The 20,952-nt window shown below is 39.9% G+C and overlaps 2 protein-coding genes across 4 annotated transcripts; both read right to left on the reverse strand.

Annotated features, from left to right (window-relative positions):
• Nucleotides 1-1,494: 1,494 nt before the first annotated feature.
• clcc1 (chloride channel CLIC-like 1) lies at nt 1,495-11,102 on the reverse strand. Of its 2 annotated transcripts, XM_036007536.1 has the most exons (11): nt 10,611-11,102; nt 10,376-10,483; nt 9,187-9,297; nt 8,815-9,036; nt 8,082-8,222; nt 7,878-7,977; nt 7,349-7,446; nt 6,080-6,226; nt 5,405-5,989; nt 5,229-5,273; nt 1,495-2,162 (listed from the first exon to the last, which is right to left on the reverse strand). In XM_036007536.1, the coding sequence occupies exons 1-11, from the start codon at nt 10,743-10,745 to the stop codon at nt 2,058-2,060; spliced, it is 1,797 nt and encodes a 598-aa protein (XP_035863429.1). In that variant the 5' UTR covers nt 10,746-11,102; the 3' UTR covers nt 1,495-2,057. The 2 variants fall into 2 exon arrangements, with proteins under 2 accessions (XP_035863429.1, XP_031163267.1); XM_031307407.2 differs by lacking the exon at nt 5,229-5,273 and having other exon boundaries at nt 10,611-11,101.
• Nucleotides 11,103-11,781: 679 nt separating this feature from the next.
• On the reverse strand, nt 11,782-19,474 carry ftsj3 (FtsJ RNA 2'-O-methyltransferase 3). Of its 2 annotated transcripts, none has more exons than XM_031307389.2 (21): nt 19,271-19,474; nt 18,982-19,087; nt 18,466-18,512; nt 18,206-18,285; nt 17,888-17,987; nt 17,401-17,595; nt 17,181-17,296; nt 16,864-16,968; nt 16,469-16,569; nt 16,273-16,359; nt 16,023-16,169; nt 15,599-15,734; nt 15,144-15,334; nt 14,913-15,030; nt 14,686-14,767; nt 14,355-14,502; nt 14,127-14,224; nt 13,757-13,859; nt 12,938-13,121; nt 12,617-12,711; nt 11,782-12,476 (listed from the first exon to the last, which is right to left on the reverse strand). In XM_031307389.2, exons 1-21 carry the CDS (start codon nt 19,335-19,337, stop codon nt 12,206-12,208), a joined length of 2,577 nt encoding a protein of 858 aa, XP_031163249.1. In that variant the 5' UTR covers nt 19,338-19,474; the 3' UTR covers nt 11,782-12,205. The 2 variants fall into 2 exon arrangements, with proteins under 2 accessions (XP_031163249.1, XP_031163248.1); XM_031307388.2 differs by having other exon boundaries at nt 15,141-15,334.
• Nucleotides 19,475-20,952: the final 1,478 nt, after the last annotated feature.

Genomic DNA, 20,952 nt, shown 5'->3' on the forward strand with positions numbered 1-20,952 from the left:
TTAGTGTAGGAATTCTTGAGTTATGGCCAGAAACTCGCTTTGTGAAGTCACAGTGACCTTGACCATTAAAGCGTCAGTGCTTACTGCTTAACTTTTTGATATTAATGAACGTCCGTTACATTCTAGCCATTGCCAAATGAGTTGCTACAAAGCTAATTAAGACTATAAGCTCCACAACTCTGTATTTCTCAGTATGGCTATGTTCAGAAAATGATGTCGTCTGGCGACTTTCGAGCACAGAAAGTCAAGTGAAGATAATTACCTCTTCTGAAGAGTCCATGTTTTTTTAATCCTCCGTGTCCTCCTTGGCTACTAGCAACTGTGAGGAGAAGGAGTGGGGACGGTGAGCAGACCTCATGGGGGCGACAGAAACTACTCACCATACCTTTAACCACCAAAATCTAATCAGTTCATCCTTGGGTCCAAGGGGACATTTGTGCCAAATTTGAAAAATTCTCTCCAGGGAGTCCCGAGATATCGCGTTTATAAGAATGGGACGGACGGGGCGCCTGGGTAGCTCACCTGGGTGAGCATGCGCCCCATGTACAGAGGCTCAGTCCTCAACGCAGCGGCCCTTTGCTGCATGTCATTCCCCCTCTCTCTCCCCCCTTTCAAGACACCAGCTATCCTATCAAATAAATAATAATTATCTTAAAAAAAAAAAAATAATGGGACAGACGCATTGACAGACAGACAACCTGAAAATATAACGCCTCAAGCCATGGCTGTCACAATCCAAAAGCTTCACACCGGACAAAGCAACAAATTGTAACAACATTTTATTTGTATTTGATTATTACCCATTAATATGATTTACGGTCACACACCTGTAATAACATTTGGCTACTAAATTGGAAAATGTAGAATAAAGGATCACCTTGTAAAGTTGATGTAATGAACGTTTTAGCAGCAGTTGCCTATTTACACATCCAGCAGACACTAAGCAGCATTATCATTCATTTGGACTCATGTTTCTGTCCACCTGATGTACATAAGTCCAATATTTACTCTCTTTTGCTCTGTCTTGTTGGTTTTTAACATGTTTGAAATAAAATCTAATCAGTTTTAATCTTCACTAACTCCTGAGATAAATATCTGACTCCTTAGCTGCTAAATGCTCCCCAGTCTGTCTGCCGTTTGGTTCAGTAAAGTTTCGGGCCTGAAAGCCAAAACAATGAGCTGAAAGATTGATTGGTGCAGCTTTAAGTATTGCTGCCTAATTCAGTAGTAACAATTACATTTCTTTCTTTGGGAGCAGGTTGCTACAAGAGATTCTCATTTTTAATACACAAATTGGTTTATGAATTCCACTGAAGCCACTCATGCTGTCAGTAATCCTGTCATGCTTTACAAGCAGTTTGCCCCACCCAATAGAAAATGAGAGAATGTAGCACTGCAGCCCAGCAAAACTGACTTCAGCATCACTATTAAAAGGCCCTCTATATACAAATCGCTAATAATAATAAAATAAAATAAATGCTTATTGTAAAAAAATACAGCATCAAGAAATACATTTTATTTTAACCCTTTTAAATTACAAAATCCAAATGCATATTTATCTTTCAAAATTTTAAACATTACTACTTGTTCATTGTTATAATTAAACACAGTCTTTCGTTATCATTACAGTGAAACTAGGAAAAGACGGTGACCATGATTCCTGACCCATGGGTAAAAAACACAGAAACACCAGACCAAGTAAACAATGTTTTTAACAACATCCGTTCCCTTTCCCCGATACCCATTTTATTGTGGCGGCTGTGCGGTCAATCAAACATTTGGCTCTTTCTAACTGAGGAAATACAGCAGAGCTGAAATCATCATGAAATAATGAGCAGATTCACTAAACTGTGTTGTTGACTCTGCTTAGGGAAAGGCACATTCAGTGCACCGCAGGGCAGAGAGATAAAGTTAGTTGGCAAAACTGGGCTGCTCTCTCCATTGGGTTACCTCTAAAACATTGTTTGTGCACATTTAAACACGAGTGAGTCAGTTATTAAGTCTTCTTTGCATCACTTTGCATCTATGCTTTCAGCTTTGACCGATGGAGAAGCTGCCTACTCCACTGATGTTGCAGATGTCTCCTGAACAGGAACTCCGACAGTTTCAATGGACGGCAGTGAGACAGAGGAGGTCCCGTCTTCTGCTGAGACCTGCAGGTCCTGTAGTGAAGGGGTTTACATCAGAAATATGTTGCACAAAAATGCTTACATGCTCAAATAAAAATGTTTTGTAGCAGCAAATAGTACATTCTTAAAACAAAGTATATTATATTTAGAGATTTCAATCAATAAATCATTAGACATTTAGTTCCATTACATTTTAGAAAGAGAAGGGGTTATGTTATTTGCTGCTAAAACCCTTCAAATGCCAATGAAGATGTACTGAAGAATGTACTCATATGCAGTGAAATTCTACCTCTTTATTGCTAAGGAAGTTGTGATGAATAGTTCGAAGCTTCATTAGTAATGTTGACATTAAAATTTTGCGCACGTTTTTTGCTTGTCTATTTATTCAGTTTAAAGTCGGTATTTCTGCACAGTTGCAAATAAAGATTAGGCTACACTAATATTATTAGTATTATACTATTTGCATAATTAGATTCAAGTGGTGGCTGCTTAGGATTGTTTCTGACTTGTATGATCCAAACTTTTCCAATAACTCCAGAGCGTTGTTCTGTCGTAGCATAATGTTGCTACAAGTCTAAGAGCTTGATTATTATTATTTATATATATATATTATTTTATCATTATTTTATGCCCTTATTGCATTAGCCTGCTGCCTACATATTTACATATTTTATACGCATTTATCAGGGGTTGACGCATAAACTGTATAAGTGAAGCCAAAACATCTCAATCATCCCCTGGAGGCTGCAGTATACGTCATAAATCCCGCCCCCTCCACGGATGGTACATGGACCAAACTACAAAAATAAATCATAATTTATAGTAAATAATAAATTATTCCCGAAGATGGTTTCTGTTTGTTTAGTTTGGTTTTTATTAGTTATTTGATGCCAAAAAAAAATGGGGTGAAACCTATGAATAACAGAATAAACATGATTGACAGCTGTGATTGACTCATGATTGATCGAGCGGGTGTATGGCCGGGGCTTTGATACCGCGGCTCCTCCGCCCAATCACTACTGCGCAGACTCTGGTATTTTGGCTTCACTTTTGTACAGTGGGAGGAAGTGGAGACCAAGGGGGTAAGCGTCTCCTCACAACCCGAACCTCCTATGGTGCCATTTTGATGCTAATAAGCGATCACCCCCCGTTAGCATTCCATTGACTGCCATTCATTTTGACGCCACTTTGACAGCGAATAACTTTACATCTGAAGCGTTTAAAGACTTCATTTGTCCATTGTTTATTTCTAAAGAAACACGACAATGTATAAAAGGCTCCATTACCTTGTACCTCATGTTATGGCTCCATAGCAGACGTTTTTGTAAAAATAGGCTAACGATTATGTCATAACCACGCGACTTACTGTCGCATAGTAGAGGAATTACCGTATAGTACAGGAGAAGCTCGCAGGCAGTTTAGACTTACATTAGCTGTTTAAATTTAATAACTAATGTTAACTAGCATTTTAGTGATCAATAATTAGCCTGTGCCTATGTTATCTCCTTACATATACCTACGCTCTCCGTCTCTGCAAGATTGGGAATGATTGAGATTTCTCGTGGCACAGCTACCAGAAGACTTACAACTTTCAGACAGGTTGCTCACGTCACATTTACGTCGTCTCTCTCAGTTGGAGGCTGCGCAGTAACGCTCAGCGCTCACCGGAAAAGTGCTTCTAATATCCTTCACTGGTCTCCGTCCAGAGCAATGGGATCTGTTGGTCCACTCTTATATACTTTCTATGGTGGAGACGCGTCGTCCATCTTTACATACACTCTATGGTAGGGCTGCACGATTATGGCCAAAAGGATAATCACAATTATTTTGATCAATATATTGATCACGATTAATTATCACGATTATTTGTTGATTTTAACCAAAACGAATGTTATTGTTACATAGGCTAATTATAACTGCTTTCACATCCATATTGTGCTACATTCCTCCTTTGTTGAAGGATACTGAAGGAGCCATTTCAGAGGAAACAGAAACATCGCTGCATGTCCCGCTAGTAAACACTAATAACACGTTCCACAGCAGGTAACGTTAGCCTACCATTAGCTACAGTAGTAACTGGATTAAACACGGCTAAAATGCTGACAGCTAAACGGTGTAGTGTGACTGTATTTCACTGTAGAGGATTCCAACAGCGGGACGTACAACAGTCTGCCGCTAAAGTTATGAGCTAAAAGACTCAAACTAGCACAGGTCTCTGCTGTTGTCTGAAAAACAACACAGACAGGACAAAATGTTGCGTTTACTGATAAACTGGTAAACCTTGTGACGATTTATGACCAACTGCTATCTGTTGTGGAATTTTCCTCAGGTTACTCTGTCCTATGTGACTGTCTACATCTAAACTAAGCTGCGCGGTACAGGGAACAACTCTGATTGGCTCATGGAGGCACGTGATCAGAGAGTGGTTTACGGAGCTTTGAAAAAAAAAAAAAAAAAAAAAAAAAAAACTTTGACACAGAGCGTTCTATGAACGGAATGAAGCATTTTAAATATCGCTCGATCACGTGAATTTGATCGTGGGAAGCCAAAATCGTGATCGTGATTAAAATTCGATTAATTGTGCAGCCCTACTCTATGGTATTTATGTTGACAAAACTGACGAGTTATAGTCATTAAAGAACGGTAGGGTGACAAAGACAGACATTCAAAACTTTATTCCAAAACCTAAATAAAAGCTTTGAATGTAAAATTAAAAAAAATATGATTCAGTACATGCCTACAAAATTATAAAATAGATCTAAGTACTAGTTGTTCACAAATGTCACATTTTAACCATGACTATACTGATGAGAGGGAGGAGAAAAAAAGCTAAATTTCTGGTTACAGAGAAAAATGATTTAATTGCTAAAACTAGTTAACTAAAATTTGAATCAAAGATTTATTTCACACGCTTTTGGATATCATCAAGTTCCAGTTGCCATGGCATCCCAGTTAAAATCCACAGCACATACAGTATAATTTGTATTATTAAAGTTGAAACGAATGTACAAGACAAGCTTTACAGCTATCAACAGAAAAAAACACAAAACAAAAAAATATCATAAAACATGATCTATTAATTATTAAATACTTATTTACCAATTTATGTCCAATGTGAATATTCACCATCCCATTAGTGCAAAGCTGAAGCATTAAAACATGACAAACAGTGTACTTTAAAGTTTACATCTCATTTAAGAAGCACTATTGTATGTCTAAAGTCAGGTACAGTAAATAAGATTTAGTTTAGTTAATGTATTTTAAAAAGAACTCACCTGAACATCAGTTTGTAAAGGCCGCCTTCCTGCTGGCTGAGGTTTGGGTGCTCCACTGTCTCTGCTGAGTTTATCTTGAGAAAGCTTTTCATTCTCTTTCAGAGGTTTAGTCTTTGATGAAGATGAATCTGATTCAGTGGGTTTAGTTTGTGTTTGGGTTGTGTTAGCAGCAACACTGCTGGCGCTCTCTCCTTCTAGGTCCTCTGGTGTCTCCTGCAGGTTTTCTGAATCTGACTCAGCGGAGGGATTCTGCTCCGCCTCACGCAGCACAGCATCCATCTCATCCTCACTGTAGGGAGGCCCGGCAGTGCGTTGTGTCTCCACAACCACTTTGGCTGGCTCTTCCCTGAGTCTGTTAGGCCGCCTCTGATGAACCTGGTTCCTTTGTAATCTGCCATCATTGACTCGGTGCCTTTGGGCATGTTGTGGTGCATCCCCTCCTGCTAAGTGGTCACCGTCCTCGATCTCCTGGATGTGAGGCTGCGGGTTCTCCAGCTGTGGAGGAGGTGGATCCCTTTGAGGGCGGCGGAAAGGTGCAGTGATGCCATACCGGAACGATGCCTGCACACTTCCATACACGCATACCTGTAGAAGAGTTAAATAAATATAGCAGCATAGAGAAACATTGTCCGATATTATTTATTTGCGTAGTGTGCGAGTGTAAAGAGTCCTTACCACAATAGCGATCACGATAGTGAGGAGAACTGGGATCTGCAGGGTGATTGGAAGATCTTTGAGGAGGGCTACAAGGAATTCACTGATCCCCTGTCCAACATGCTTCAGCGGCTCTGTGATGAATGTTGTGATGGTAACTGCGATTGCCTAAACAGAGAGGGACGCTTAGAATGTTAACTTTGTGTGTGCCATTGCCACACCCATAAAGATATTCTAAACTGATACACATTTTAAAATAGTCAACTTCAGGATGACTCTTTATGTCGAATGGGAACCCATTTAAATGATAGCGTGAAACGTTTCATTCTAATTCCTCAATAAATGCGTAAAAACCTGGAAAATAAAACAGCAATGCGACATTTTGTCTATGTTTTATTTTATGTTATGATTCCTCAGAGAGGACTTTTGTGTAGTTAGCTGATAGCCTTGTAACAAACATTATTATTATGCAGCATAATATAGCCTGTAGGTGCACTGAAAACCCATATGTGGCACACCTAAGATAGTGTGACCACATTTATATGATAAAATGAAAGAGTAAATATTATGCTTATAATTTTGAGTTATGGGATACATTTATGTCTGTATTTAAGGGGAAAAAAACTAATTGTCATTACACTAATGGAGTGAGGAATGCGGTTCTCTTTGGGTAGCAGTGAGGCGGAACGTTTGGCTGCGGGGATTGGTAAGAGAGCGGAACCTCTGCTGTTTCATCAGAAGCAATCTGGAAGGAAATGAGACACCGTATCTTCATTGTTCCGTTTTACCTGCTTTCAAACTGTAAATAACCCAGAAATATCCAGTTTACAAGGTTAGGCTTTATTAACATGATTGTTAAATGTTTCTAGTGATTTTGACAAGTATAAAGACAGAGAGAAAGTAAGTCTGTCCTGACGGCGTTTTTCCACGGTGACGTCATATTTGCACTAGTAGCATGGCTTGGTGTACTTTAATTACTAAAGATGTTTATTAAATATGAAAGTCAATGGACGTGTTTATCACATATTTTTAAACTGTATACTGAATTAAGTGATGGACTTTAGTGAACTTAGACAAAGAACTGAAATGCTTAGAACAGAAATGTGTTATGTTTACATGATTTTGAGTCGTTTAATAAAACAACCAGAGAAGCAATCTGGAAGGAAACGAGACGCACCATATCTTCATTGTTCCCATTTTACCTGCTTTCATACAGGTTACATTTCAGATACTGTGGCACTCATCCCTGGGACTCGTAACACATACATGCCATAATAGTGACCTACATACCTTAGTTGGAGGTACCAGCAGAATGGGGTTGACCATGAGGACTTCATAGTATTTCTTACAAGGGTCACCTTGAAGAGTCCAGGTGCTTCTGAACCACTCTGCAAAAACACGACAAAAAAACAGTAGCACTTTTGGCCCGCAAGTCGCGTATTACCAGTTCAAACACGCCGAGTTGGGCCGAGATGGACTATCTCCGGAGTTGGGCAAAAGCGTGCCCGACCCAACTCTAAGTGGGTTGCGGTGAAGTAAAAACAAAAGTGCACATTTAATGTGCACTAGGCAATGTTTGACTGATGTGCATGGGGCAGTGGTGGTGAATGGACCCATATATGGATCAGCAGAAAGATACACACCTGGCCACAACTTATTGTCATTGTTTCAAATCAATCCATCAATCCTAACAGGGGGTATCAAATGATAATGGATAATATTTTACAATTTTATATATATATATATATATATATATATATATATATATATATATATATATATATACACATACATACACACACACATGTAATTGGCTCACCTTTCAAGCTATCACTCCAGTCAATTTTCTTCACTCCAGTGCATTTTAAATAGGCGTTATCCATCTTCACTAGGTCGCTTTGGTGCTCAGCAAAGGCAATCTGAAAAAAAAATAAATAAATAAAAAACCTTTAATGGTATTACAAACTTATCTGTGTAAACAAAAGCACTGAATGACATTTAAACAACAGCAAGGGAATTTCACCTTGTACAGATAAAGCCAGTTCCAGATAATACTGACGAAGAAGCAGACAGCAAACAGTCTAGTGAACTGCATGAACCAGGACACCTTTGACCACAGCTGAGTGCATATGATAGCCACTATGACCAGAATGCCCAGCCCAATCTGGAACACAAACAGACAGAACAATTACAATCAAATTTGAGAATTACAATTTTTGAGTACAATTTGACCCGCACACATAGCCAAGAAATTGTCTTTCTGCAGGAGAAATGTAGCTTGTGTTTTTTCTAATCCCAAACCTGATTATGGAACCCAGGTTTCTAGTTGTTACATGATGTTTAAGAAATGAGTTTACTGGAGAATGACGACCCGGTTACTTGTGTGCATATACCACTGAGAGTGAAGCGGTGGTTCTTGTTTGAGTACTGCGTTGACTTAAGGGAAAAAAACAATCACAGAAATCTGCTTTATTCTGCCATTACATTTGAGCTTTTGGGTATTGTACAATTCTGGTGGATTTTACCTAGAAGGAAGTTATCTAGTATGCAAGAGACATTAAGGATTTACATTTTCTCTCTACAAAAACCAGGTACTCCAGTTTGCAATACGCAGTTTATGACACATGAAAAAAAAAAATAAAAATCAGACTACACTCAGATTTTAAAGCTTTAACTATGGACGTTAATTGTAGCACATGACTGAAGTATCGTAAAGACCCACAAACAAAGATTTCAGACTAATAAATGAGGCTTACTTTTAATAGTGTGTCAAGCTCCACGCCAAAGGTGTCTTCAAAACGCCACTTCCAGGCCTCGTAGTCATGCGGTCTGAGGTCTACCAGTATCTGACTAATGGCATTGTCCAGAGCCCCTGTTCTCCAGCTGTCTTCACCCTCCAGAAGTGTCTGAATCTCTGCCATGGCTTGTGAGGACAGCCTGATTGTGGCATCATAGAGAATGTCCGTGGAGTCAGTGGGCTGGGGAGCAAAGGGGACAGGTAGCATTGTCAAATGTAGGCCACATGATGATTACAAAAAAGGGTCAGTAAAATGCATTTAAGATTAGCAAAGACGTATTCAAAGCCACATAACACAGCATAATATAATACTTGTGAATTGACCACATACCAAACCAACTCTTTGTATTTCCTTCCGGAGTCTGGTAAGGAATCGTTTGAACACTGGATTGCATGAAGGCTGCTGAGACATGGCCGTGATTCTCTTGTTTAGTTCTTTATTCTGATGAAAGCAAAGCAGAACAGTGTCTCCGATGTGTCCAGCAACCTTATGCTCATTCATTTTGAGGCATCTAAAGCCTGCCTGTCACGTCAAGCACCAGCTTTTAGATTTTCTGTATTGTTGGCAGTGTTGTGAACAAGTCATCTTTGCTCAAGCCCCAAGTCTCAAGTTATTTGGTCCAAGTCTCGAGTTATTTTTTGGGGGCAAGTCACGTCACAGGTTATATCAAGTCGAGTCCTTAGTTAAGGCACGTCAAGTCCCAAATCAAGTCACTTTTTTCTACACCCAAGATAAAGTACTCTTACCCGTAGTACCCGGTCTTTATGAAGAGAAAAGACAAGGTAGGGGTAAGGAGTCTTTAAAGGCTACGGGTTGCCATAGCAAGCTGTTTGACTGGCAGCTAGTCATCCAGTCATGACAATCACATATCGGGGAGCTTTTTGAGTTGTCATGATTCACAGTTTGCGCTGCTGCTGCTGCATAGCACACTTGATATTTAGACAGAAACATGACAACGTTAAATTATATTATTTTATATTTAACAGCTAACATTCAAACTTATGAATACACGTAAGCCATCCGAGTCATCATGCCTCAAATCAAGACCCAATTTTTTTTTTAATTTTTTGTCAAGTCAACTCGAAAGTCAACTTGAGTCCAAGTCACCAAGTCTCAAGTCCACATCTCTGATTGTTGTCTTAATCTTTGCCAGTTTTTGCCAACTGTCCCTATTCATTTCTCTAATGTTTAAACAAAAAACGTCCCTAATAGAGTGGTAAAAATGAATCCATTAAAAGGTCTAAATTCTCAAGAATTAATTATTCAAATTTTTATTTATAATTTAACTCATTTTGCACAATTGTTTTAACTTGTGTTTCTGTTGCACTAAAGAATATGATTGATTGATTGATTGATTTTTATTGAATTATATTCAGACATCTACTGATTACTGTTTGAATCTGCCAGTAATTAAAGATGTAAATGATTGCTATTATCTGCAGAGAACATCGCCTGCCGTCGTATAGCTGTAGATACTCTTGTACAGTAATTGGTTTCCTAAGAAGAACGAACCACAAACCTGTCTCTGTAGAGCCTCTACTTGTTTGCTACACGGCGTCGGCTCCACCTGGCCGTGGTCCTGAGTATACTCTCTTCTCTTGGTTGGCACATTGTCATAGTTTGCTGTCTGCAAGCCATACATACACACGCATTAATTATCACAGCAGAGATATTAACACAGCTTCAGAGCATTAGGGCAATTGCAACGTTAGCTAATGCAATTCGGCCAGTGTTGACATTTAACATCACCCAACCTCTGCAGGCTTCCTCATCGTCTTGGTGCTAGCATCGTAGTTGAGCATGTCATAGGGGTCTATCCAGTCGTTGTCGTCCACCTGCTGTCCTGTGGCAGCCAGAGACAGGCTGCATACCAGGACAATGAGGAGCATCCTGGTAGAGAAACGATGGTACTTTCCCAACTAACCGTCCAGTGTTAGAGCTAACTAGCTGCAGTAATAACTTCCAAGACTTAAAAGTGAAAGCAAGTACAGGTGGCTAACGTTAGCTATTCAACAAAGTTGAGTTAACAACTTAACTCAACAAGCTAACGTAATGGTAACTGCTATCATCATTTCAGACCCACCGACTAAGATTTGTCTTTGAAGACACTTTGATATGCGAATGCTACAATAACACGTTGAATATTAAATACGTTCCACTCAAACACAACAACAGCCGCTTCTTCTCCTTCTTTGGAGTTTTACGGCTGCCAGAGCCGCTTTACGATACAACCCTAACGTACGTACGTCGCAAAGGCTCAAGGGAAAAATAGTTTTCAGAGGAAACGATATGCCTATATATTATTTTAGTCAAAAATTAAATTGTTATCTATTTGTTTTTCTTTTGGAAGAATAAACTTATGTGATGACAAGTGCTCAGCAAAGGCTAAAGAAAAAGATAATTTAAGTGAAATTATTTAAGAAAATTAAAAAGAAAAAAAACATTCACTCAAGATAAGTTATAGTCAGTGGTGGAAGAGGTATTCAGATCCTTTACTGAAGTAAAAGTACTGATAGCCCACTGTGAAAAGACTCCACTAAAAGTCCTGCATTCGAAAACTTAATTTAAGTAATAGATCTAAGTATTATCAGTCAAATATACTCATAATAAGTCGTGTGCAGCAAACTGTTCCCTGTCAGTGTTTTACTATTTTATGTTTTTGGATTAATGTTACTGCTGCATTAATGTGTACATTTTATTTCACTGCTGTTAATGTTTAAGGTTGTGCCAATTTAAACTCCTTTTTACACTGTTGGGTAGTTTAATCTACAGCAATGCATCATATTTTATAAGATCATCATGTTTGTATCGTTGCTGTCCTGTGAGGACCATATATCTCTAAAAAGTCAAGAAAGAAAGTTAAAGGAATGAAGGTTCTAAAAAAAATTTACTTTTTTTTTTTTTTAAATCACAGGAAACACTGAATTAAAGATTCAAAACATTTATTGCAAAAATGTGTATATAATATTTACATTAATAGCAACATTTCTGGAGAACATTTATTTTTAACTTGATTTCTGCCATTTACAGTTTAGCTGTTGAGTGAAACCACTCCGTTTACATAGTTCAAGACAAATAATCTTCATCTTCAGAAAGACGTGCAGAGAACACCAGTATTTAAGTACCCACAGAACATATCTAAATGGGTTTTCAGGAACCTTAGCAAAAGTTGCTAAAGAAAAAAGACAGCATCCATTTGAATGACCAAAATTCATTTTAGCCTCTGGACAAGAGCCCAAACTGTGGCATCTTCGCTCACAAAGCTCCATAAATGCTCACCTGCAACATGAGACCAGGCAATGTTTAATAGTTAGGAAGGCAAGACTGTGAGAGTGCTACAGGTTCAAATTTATCTTCCTTTTCGCCCTCTACCACTCTTCATCCCTCCTCTGCCACCCTTTGCATGTCCTCCTCTTCCTTTACCACCTTTTCCTTTGCCCCCTTTAGCCTGCTGTTCTTTCCTCTGCATCCCCCGCATGTCTTTCTTCAAGCGTCCATCCACCAGTTTGAAGGCTCCCTTGACGCCGGCGGGCCTCCTCACCTTCTTGCCAGCTCCCTTTTTGGTCACAACGTACGTTACTTCTCTCTTCTCCTTTCCCAGGCCAGCTTTCTTGTAGATACTGACAGAATGGGAAAAAGACAAGACAGATTGATTGAAATTGTGTTATTGATACAATTATCTACAAGGAAGCATTTAGTTTAATGACGTCGTCATTTTCTTTTGAAGTGTGGCTCCAACACTACAGGTGTGATGTCATACCCCTTCAGCTGAGCCATCTTCTCCCTCTCAGAGATGTCCACTGTGTTGACAACTGCCTCTGCTTTTTTCTTAGCCTGCTCCATCTTCTTCAGCATCTGGAAACGTCAGAGAAACTTACAAATCAAGATCTACAGAAATACTTTGCCTGAGGTTCCCTAAATTAAAACGGTTTGAGGTGTTTTTGTTTCGAAAACCAAAACAGATCCATCAGCTGTAGTGATTTTTTAAATAAAGATCCAGTTTTATGTCTGATCATCTTTTAGCATTGTCAGCCTTATGTTCCATCAACTGTTGCACCATTGTACATTTCCTAGATCTTACCCTCCTCTTCTTCCTGGCCTTGGCCTCTGCAACTCGTTTGATGGGTCGGGCATCGATCTCCTTCCATTTTTGCTTGAACTCCTCGACCATCTCCTTGGTGACCGGCACTGGCTTCTTGCGGTGTTTCCGTTCGTCATCCAGGAACCACTCCGGTACATCCCACTGCTCCTCGGAGCTAGCAAACCTGCAGGAGCATCATACAATCAGCTTGCTGTACAGGCATCTTTCAAACATGTCCCCGTTTTAGAATTAGATACTGTGTGTGTAAGGCTGATGTAAACACTGTGGTGTTAATGCATGTGGCACCTGGTCACAGACTTTAGCAGTAGGAGATATCACATTATTTTCAAATAAGTCTGGTGTTATTCTATACTTGTTATTGTCCTCCCTACTATGTTTCTGTGGCACTCAACCCTAAAGCCAATTTGTTCCTACTGAAGATATAAATCTTTAAAAAACGGTTCACAAATATACAGTACATTTTTATTTTCACACATTAGGTGCACAAGCGAGTATTTACAACAGCAGGACTTGGGCACCCAGAAAGCTCAGTTGGTAGAGCGGGCACCCACATATAGAGGTGTACTCCTCGACGCAGCGGGCCAGGGTTCGACTCCGACCTGCGGCCCTTTGCTGCGTTGTTTGTAAAAATGATATTGGCAATACAGGCACTTGTTAGTAGGAACAATACTTTGTTGAATCTGTAGAAAATAAGAACATCTTCAGCCCGATACTTTAATTACTGTAAGCTTTGTGAGACTATTTGAACTGATTGAAAAGTGGGCACACAATTGGGATACCTCACACGCACTCACACACCTGTGGAAAGAGCCATCCAACAGGTCCCTGGCTCTCTTCTTAGACGTGGCGATCTGACAGCCCAGGGCCAGGCCCTCTGCATCCAGGATCCTGGCTTTCTTACCTGAGGAGCACAGGACCCACACACATGCACATAGTTACACAAAAACATGAAGATGAAGCACTTTTACTGGATGCATGTACATGCACAGAAGAGAACAGTTCATTCTCGTTTTGGTTACGTAATTGCTTTTGAGTTGATGTTGATGACATTTGATTTAAGATGCCTCGTTTCTCTTGTGTTATGTTAGGATTTGTGTAGGTTGGAACCTACACAAATCCAGTTAAACCAGTTAAACCCCCCTGGCGTATGAATGCATCTCATACTCACTGATGCTTTCTACAGGAACAACTTGGAGGTCAACGTCATTCGCCTCTCCCGACATCCCACCAGTCCCTTTAGTGACCTGCTTCATCTTGATAATCTCCCTTGAACAAGGAGCAAAAATATTAAATGATTTATTTGTGCAATTACTTATTGTCAATAGTATGAATCAAATTGGATCCATATATTTAGAACAGAAAACAGCATAGACAGCCACAAGAAATTAGGTTTTACTTCTCATCGTCGCTGCTGTCATCCGAGTCACTGTCACTCTCCTCTTCAGCTTGCTTTGAAGGTCCCGCCTTTTCCTTCTCTGGTGGAGCAGCCTCCTCCTCTTCCTCCTCCTCCTCCTCCTCCTCTTCTTCAGCTTTCCTCTTTTTGCCTTTTCCAAAAGAAGATCCAAAAATGTCATTATTTTGCCAGCCCCATTTATATTAGAGCTACTATCCTTTAATTAATGATATTTTGTACTATTATACCACTACTGTATGTTTTTTTTTTTTTACTCACTCAGGTATGGAAAATCTGTTTTGGATGCGTGAATAAATGAATGTGAAACTTTTACCCGTTTTTTTGTTCTGAAGCCATTCGGTCTGTCGGAGCTCACTCTCTGCGTCTCCTTCCAGGTCGATCTCAGAGAAGATGCCCTACAGAGCAAAAGGACGGCAGGGTCAAAGGTCGCACAGAAATCAACTCATTTGCAGGTGACAAATCATTATACAGCCACCAGTTTGTGTAACTGCCAACATGAACATTGTATCCATTACATTATGAGAGCACAAGTGGACAAACCTTGCTGAACCACAGGTTGGTCTCTCGTTCCTTCTTTTCATCTTTTCCTTCCAGTTCCACCAGCAAACCACTATCCTGCCCTTCTTCCTCCTCCTCCTCTTCATCAGTGAACTTTACTCTGGAAAAGTACAATTCATTATGGAGGGTATGACACTATTTCCAAAACATGGCAGGAACAGAATTTCAAATAGTGGACTGACTTGTTTCATGCAGTATTACTTCACTTACTTCTTCTTTGGTGCGTTCTTCTCCAGTTCTTTCTGTCTCTGCTCCACCTCTTCCAAGTCGTCATCATCCAAGTCAGAGGCCAGGGACATTTTATCCGCCTCGTCATCGTCTTCCTCAGACAGGTAAAGGTCTTCATCTTCTTCTACCAGGGTGTCTGCCACCTGCATGTCCCCCTTGGATATATCAGTGAGCGCCTGAAGAAGAGAGGTGAATAATAAAAGGAGCATCAAATTAGCATTGGGGACAATAAGTTATGGAGACTGAAGCTTTATTTGTTTGACGTAAATCTCTAAGGCCAAAGGGCCACTGAAAAAACTTTTGGCAGTAGATGAGCCCAAATCTGCACCAACTGATGTCAACAACTTAAAAGTACCAAACTGAATTAAGTCTAGATTTTACCAACCAAGCCCAAAAAGGAGCTTTGCATCCGTATGTGTGCGTCTGTGTTTTGGCGTCACCTTTTGCTTCTTGATGGTGGTGAGGGAAAACATGGATGAGTCACTGGAATCTGCGATGGAGACGCCAGGCAGGTCCATCTTCAGCTCCACCCTCTCCCTCAGCTTCCTCCGCTCCTTCAGCAGCTTCCTCTTCTTCCTGATGAAGCATGAAAGTTATTCAAACTGTCTTTACTTAAATGTCAAAACCACAAGTTCCCATTTCATATATTTCCACTAAAACCAGACCAAGGGTAAGAGGTTAAGATGATAAGGTCTATCAAAGTGCTGCTGGTTCAATCAAGCACATTGTAACAACTACTTCACAACAGTGCTTGTGGGGTCTGTTGCAACTTAGTAGTGCAACAAACAGTCGCAGGAAATAACAGAAAAAGTAAAATCCTGGGTAGAAAGAAAATAGTAATCCTGAACAATTTAAGTGTCATACCGTTTGAGCTCAGCCACCTCCTCCGCTTTCAGTTCTGCCAGTTTCTTTTCCATTTCTTCCTCCTCGTCATCCTCTTCTCCCCCCTGCTTCTCTTTCTTCTTGTCTGGTTCGTCCTCTGAAGCACCCTTTTCTTCATCAGAACTCAAGCTAAAAACAAAGCAAAGAGATGTTTTTCAATCTCCTATGACACATTCTGGCAAAGACAATAACATTTCAGTGGCTTTTTGTAAATGTGCTGTAAAGACTTTACTTGATGTCCGGGTCAGGCTGTTTGGCATCATCCTTCAGTTTTTTGGCCAGGAATTTTCTCAGCTTGGACCTCCAGGTCAGCAGCAGGCTGCATATGTGAGGATGGCGAAAAGAACACACACGAATGCTTGAGTCACTTATCTCTCCTATATTTAAAAAAATAAAAAATAAATAAAAGTACTGAAAAACTAACTTACCGGAGCTCTTTGCGTCCCAACACTTTGATGTCACGACAACACTCCTTTATCTCATTACTGGTGGCCGGGTGAGACTGCAGGTCTATGTTGTCAAAGGTGATCTGAGGGAGAAAGACAGAGTAAGAATGGTACAGGTAGGCTTTTTCTTAGATTTTCTTTTCTGTCTCCTTCTCTTTCTGTCTCTTTCACACTGAGGTCAGTCAGTTTACATTACATACATCGTACTATGGACTGTAGCGTCTAATAATCCGGTCCAGAGTAATTCTTCATAAATCTCACATTTTTCTCAACATCCTTCTACTTACAGCTGAAATTTATATTTTAAAGGATTTTCTATGAAACTGCAGACCTCCAGCATCGGTCTTTGACAAGTTAAAGTAGTACAGAGATCTCACCTCACTGGCTTTGTCCAGGAAGTCTATGGCATTGTCGGCTTTCAGAAACGCTGTCACTGTGAAACTGTGGTGGAGTGTCAGATCACCATCTGTGTATCCCTCCGCCTGGAACAAAAGCAAAGCTGCTTGGTCAATAAAACATGCGATATTGGTGTCAAATGTGGGCCGTTTTCTCCAAAGTAATGAACGGTCACACCATATCGACAACCTCAACATATGAATGTCGATTCTGGTGTTCGTATTGTGACGAAACACTTGAAAGTATCTGTTAAATGATGGATAATCTATGATTCAATTATCCCATACAGTGTACATGCCTTTGGCTTCTTGACAGGAATCAGATCCCTCACAGTTTTGGCCTGCACTTCCACCTCTTTGAACGCATGTTTGGGGTCAAAGAACTTACTGTCGATTTTGTCTGGGGCAACAAAACCTGGTAAGAAAAAGACAAATTTGGTTTAGATGTAATCTGCAGAAGTGGCTAAAGAAATACGTTTTTCTTTTCATCACAGACTGTAATATGTAGCTGCCACTGACCCTGACAGATGACAAAGATCTCAGCGGACTCGTTCCTAGATGCCTGTGGCTTGGTGGCCTGCACCTTCTTGAATAACTGCTGGAAGATCCAGAGCAGTGGCTGGTAGTCTTTGGAGCGGAAGACCTTGGTGACGAAAGTACCACCTTTAGTCAGAAAGTCACAGGCCAACTTCAGGGCCATGAGGGTCAAATGAGCTGGAGATGAAGCAAGGGACAAAGTGAGATTTTGTGACATTAGGTTCAAATACGATCCATTCTGACAGGTGCCGCTTATAAACTACTCATGGATGTGATTTGGACACAAAAACACGAGGAAATAAAAGGTAAGAACATTTAATTTTCCTCTCAAACTGCATTCAAATGTTGTACAAAGATGTAATTGTATCAATTATTTATGTGTTAATATTTTCAGACGCATGGCCCTTATAAATAAGCTGGTTACTTACTGCTTTACTCAGCGGCAAACGTTTGCTTTGGCTGCACCTACCTTGTGAGAAGGCATCATGTTGCCAGTTGGCTCCCACATTCGGGGCTCCGTCATTTAACACAACGTCGACCTTCCAAGTCTGCAGTTCCTTTCGTAAAGCCTGTATATGGGACAGACAGTATCACATTTAACAAACCCATGTTTAAAACTATCCTATAGTTTGTGAATATACAGAGCAGGCATTTAATGTCATTGGCACAATCATCTGTGTCATTAAATTGGTTATCCTGTGTATATCCGTGTATGCAACACTGCAGCCAGGACACTGATGTCGGTTTTACTTCAGTGACGTGCTGAACTCTGCAGTAGCTGCCTCACCGTTCTGCATTTGTCGGTGGTGATGTCTTCTTGCAGCACCACCACGTTGGGGATGGGCTTGATGGGCACCAGGTCAACACCTGACGAGAGGAAACACTTTTTAAAACTTGTCTCACCGTATCTCACTAATCAGAAATTAGACTGCAATTAGTTTATTCCAAAACAACCAATGAGACTTATTTAAACAACTGACTTCAAAAGCCTTAGCAGAGGCAGAACAATGTATTATCAGATAACCATACTGATGACATAACACTCACCAATGATGAGACTGGATACAGGCATAAACTTGGACGCAACCTGCAACCTGAAAGGAGATTTTGAATCATGAGTGTATTCATTGTGCTACCTATATTCCACAACATACATTTCTCATCTCTATCTTTTAGACATTCAAATACATAGCCCCATTTGTGACCTCGAAAAAGGGTACTTATGTATAAACAGGTATTCTGTTTGGGAATACCAGAGTTCCTGCTTCTATCATGGTGTCCAGTACCCTTATTGGAGGGCTGTTGTTGATCTTTACCCAACTGTCCAAAGAACACATTTGTAATAACACAATTAACATCCCTAAAGGAATAACGTTACTGAAGTGGGGTTGAACTACAACATTTATTGAAAGCAATAGATTGTAGAAAGATTTTCTTAACGTCTACACGTTTCACAGGATGAAATAAACCAGCGTTTACTTTGTGTCCCTCTATGTCTCTAAAGTTTGGGCATCCCAGCTTTTAAACAGATAATTAGCATCTGGGTGTTGACAGGCAGCTCACCATCCACCAGGAGCAGCACACAGGTCGACCAGAGCTCTGGCTTTCTGTAGAAACTGAAATTTACGGTTGAGCTGGATGAGTTTGAAGGAAGACCGAGAGCGATAACCTGAAAAAGATAAAACACGATGTTATCAGACAGCTGCGACTCCAAAATCCTGATGCAGCATACCTTTATTTAGTGTTAGCGAGTTGGCTAGCAATTCTGCTAATGCTGATATCTAACGTTACTTCAATGCTTAACGTTAAAGTCTCAAGCTTATGTTTTCTAGGAGTGGTACTCTAACGTTACCTGTTTCTTTAGCCAGATGGTAGAATTTATCTTTTCTGGTTTTTCCGACTTTGAGTTTCTTCCCCATATTTCTCGCTGTAGTTTTTACACTTCACTCTAACACAAAAATATCACCAAGCACTCAAATGTCCATGAAAACAACACGTGTGGCTGTCTCGGCGCAGACGTTTAACGTCACACTGCACGTATTTCTTCTTCTTCTGATTTTTTTTTTGCCCCCGTTGCTTACGGGACGTTTCCGCCACCTGCTGTTTGTATCGCAGAATGCAATCCATGACGCATCTTAAACTGTAGCCCAACTCTGATAACATCAGTAGTAAGAAGTCACTTAATACGTTTAATGGACCTTTTTTCACAGCAGACATTTTGACTTGTCATAGTAAGAAAAGCACAGCTGAAATTAATAATCTTAACGACGGCTCAATTCCATCAAGTGTCCCAGTAAGCTATTTCAGAGAGTCAGCATGCACAATACCAAGGCCTCTCCTAAGTGGAATGCAGCCATCATTAATGGTTTTGAATACACCAGCGCTTTTCCTACTATGACATGTCAACAAGTCTGCCGTGAAAAAGGTCTATTATGTGTTGTTACTATAGTTTGAAGATTTAAATTCTTCAGTCATGTAATTGGATTTTGAGAAGCTTTCCACTTTAATCCCTCAATTTTTTAAAGGTAAAGGTGGTGCTTTTAAGTCCATCACATGTTAATGCTAGTTACTACTTTTCTGATTAAGTTTTTACATACCAAACATGTAAAGTCATAAAAAATACGAGACATTGCTGTAGTTTAAACCAGGGGTCTTTGACTTTTTTAGGCCAATGACCTCTTAGCTGAAAGAGGGACGGAGGGAGTAGGGAGTCCCTACTGCATATTGTTTTAAATTGAATTGTAAAAAACGTACAACTCCTACAATAAGGTGTAGGGTGGCCTAAGCCTAAAGTACACATATTCATTTTGTATGGTATTCATTATGTATCTGTGGATGGTTACCTTAGTAGCTACCTTACCTATAGGCCAAACAGCCTATCAGTGTTGTATAAATTATATGGTTTGGTTTGTTCACAAATAGGGCGATTTATCTTTTATCTAATATGTTGGATTCATGTTAATGTATATTTTCCAATATATTGTAATTTTTTTTTTAATTGGTGGTCCCCCTGCAGTAACTCTGAGGACCCCCTGGGGGGTCACAGACCCCCTCAATAAAGATATCTGTCTTCAACCACCCAACAGTAAATAAGGTAGTAGGCCTACTCTGCTGACAGTGTTACATAACGTATGTATGTATGAGATTTCTACTAACCCAGTATAACAATGTATAATTAATTTATTATGATCACCGCAACGAAATTACATTCACAAAATTCAGCAGGAAATTTTCTCTCCAGAGACTGTCCATGTTCTGGATAGTGTACATGCCTTGCTGTTTATAATGAATCTAGCCCCTTTGTATTAGGGTGACAACATAAATGTCAGGGACAGATATCTCAAAACTTGGAAAAGTAAAACCAAAACTGTCTGCATGACCAGTTGCCATAATTTAGTTGAAGCAACCACTAATGCATCAACAATTTCACTCTCTGATCAAGCTTCAGAATTATTCATATTTGACCAACAAACACAGATGAGACTATATGGTGAAAACTATATGAGGCCAGTTTCTGAACAAGTAACACAGTCA

The sequence above is a fragment of the Sander lucioperca genome, chromosome 11 (assembly GCF_008315115.2).
Source record: "Sander lucioperca isolate FBNREF2018 chromosome 11, SLUC_FBN_1.2, whole genome shotgun sequence".
In the NCBI taxonomy this organism is placed as follows: Eukaryota; Metazoa; Chordata; class Actinopteri; order Perciformes; family Percidae; genus Sander; species Sander lucioperca.

Coding starts and splice junctions, on each gene's coding strand:
- clcc1 (XM_036007536.1), bottom strand. CDS start 10,745: ATGCTCCTCATTGTCCTGGTATGCAGCCTGTCTCTGGCTGCCACAGGA. Junction 8,223..8,814: donor AGCTTGACACACTATTAAAA/GTAAGCCTCATT, acceptor TTTGTGTTCCAG/ATTGGGCTGGGCATTCTGGT. Junction 7,447..7,877: donor CTGGAGTGATAGCTTGAAAG/GTGAGCCAATTA, acceptor GTGTTTTTGCAG/AGTGGTTCAGAAGCACCTGG.
- ftsj3 (XM_031307388.2), bottom strand. CDS start 19,337: ATGGGGAAGAAACTCAAAGTCGGAAAAACCAGAAAAGATAAATTCTAC. Junction 15,735..16,022: donor GAGGTGGCTGAGCTCAAACG/GTATGACACTTA, acceptor ATGCTTCATCAG/GAAGAAGAGGAAGCTGCTGA. Junction 15,335..15,598: donor CCACCATCAAGAAGCAAAAG/GTGACGCCAAAA, acceptor TCTCTTCTTCAG/GCGCTCACTGATATATCCAA.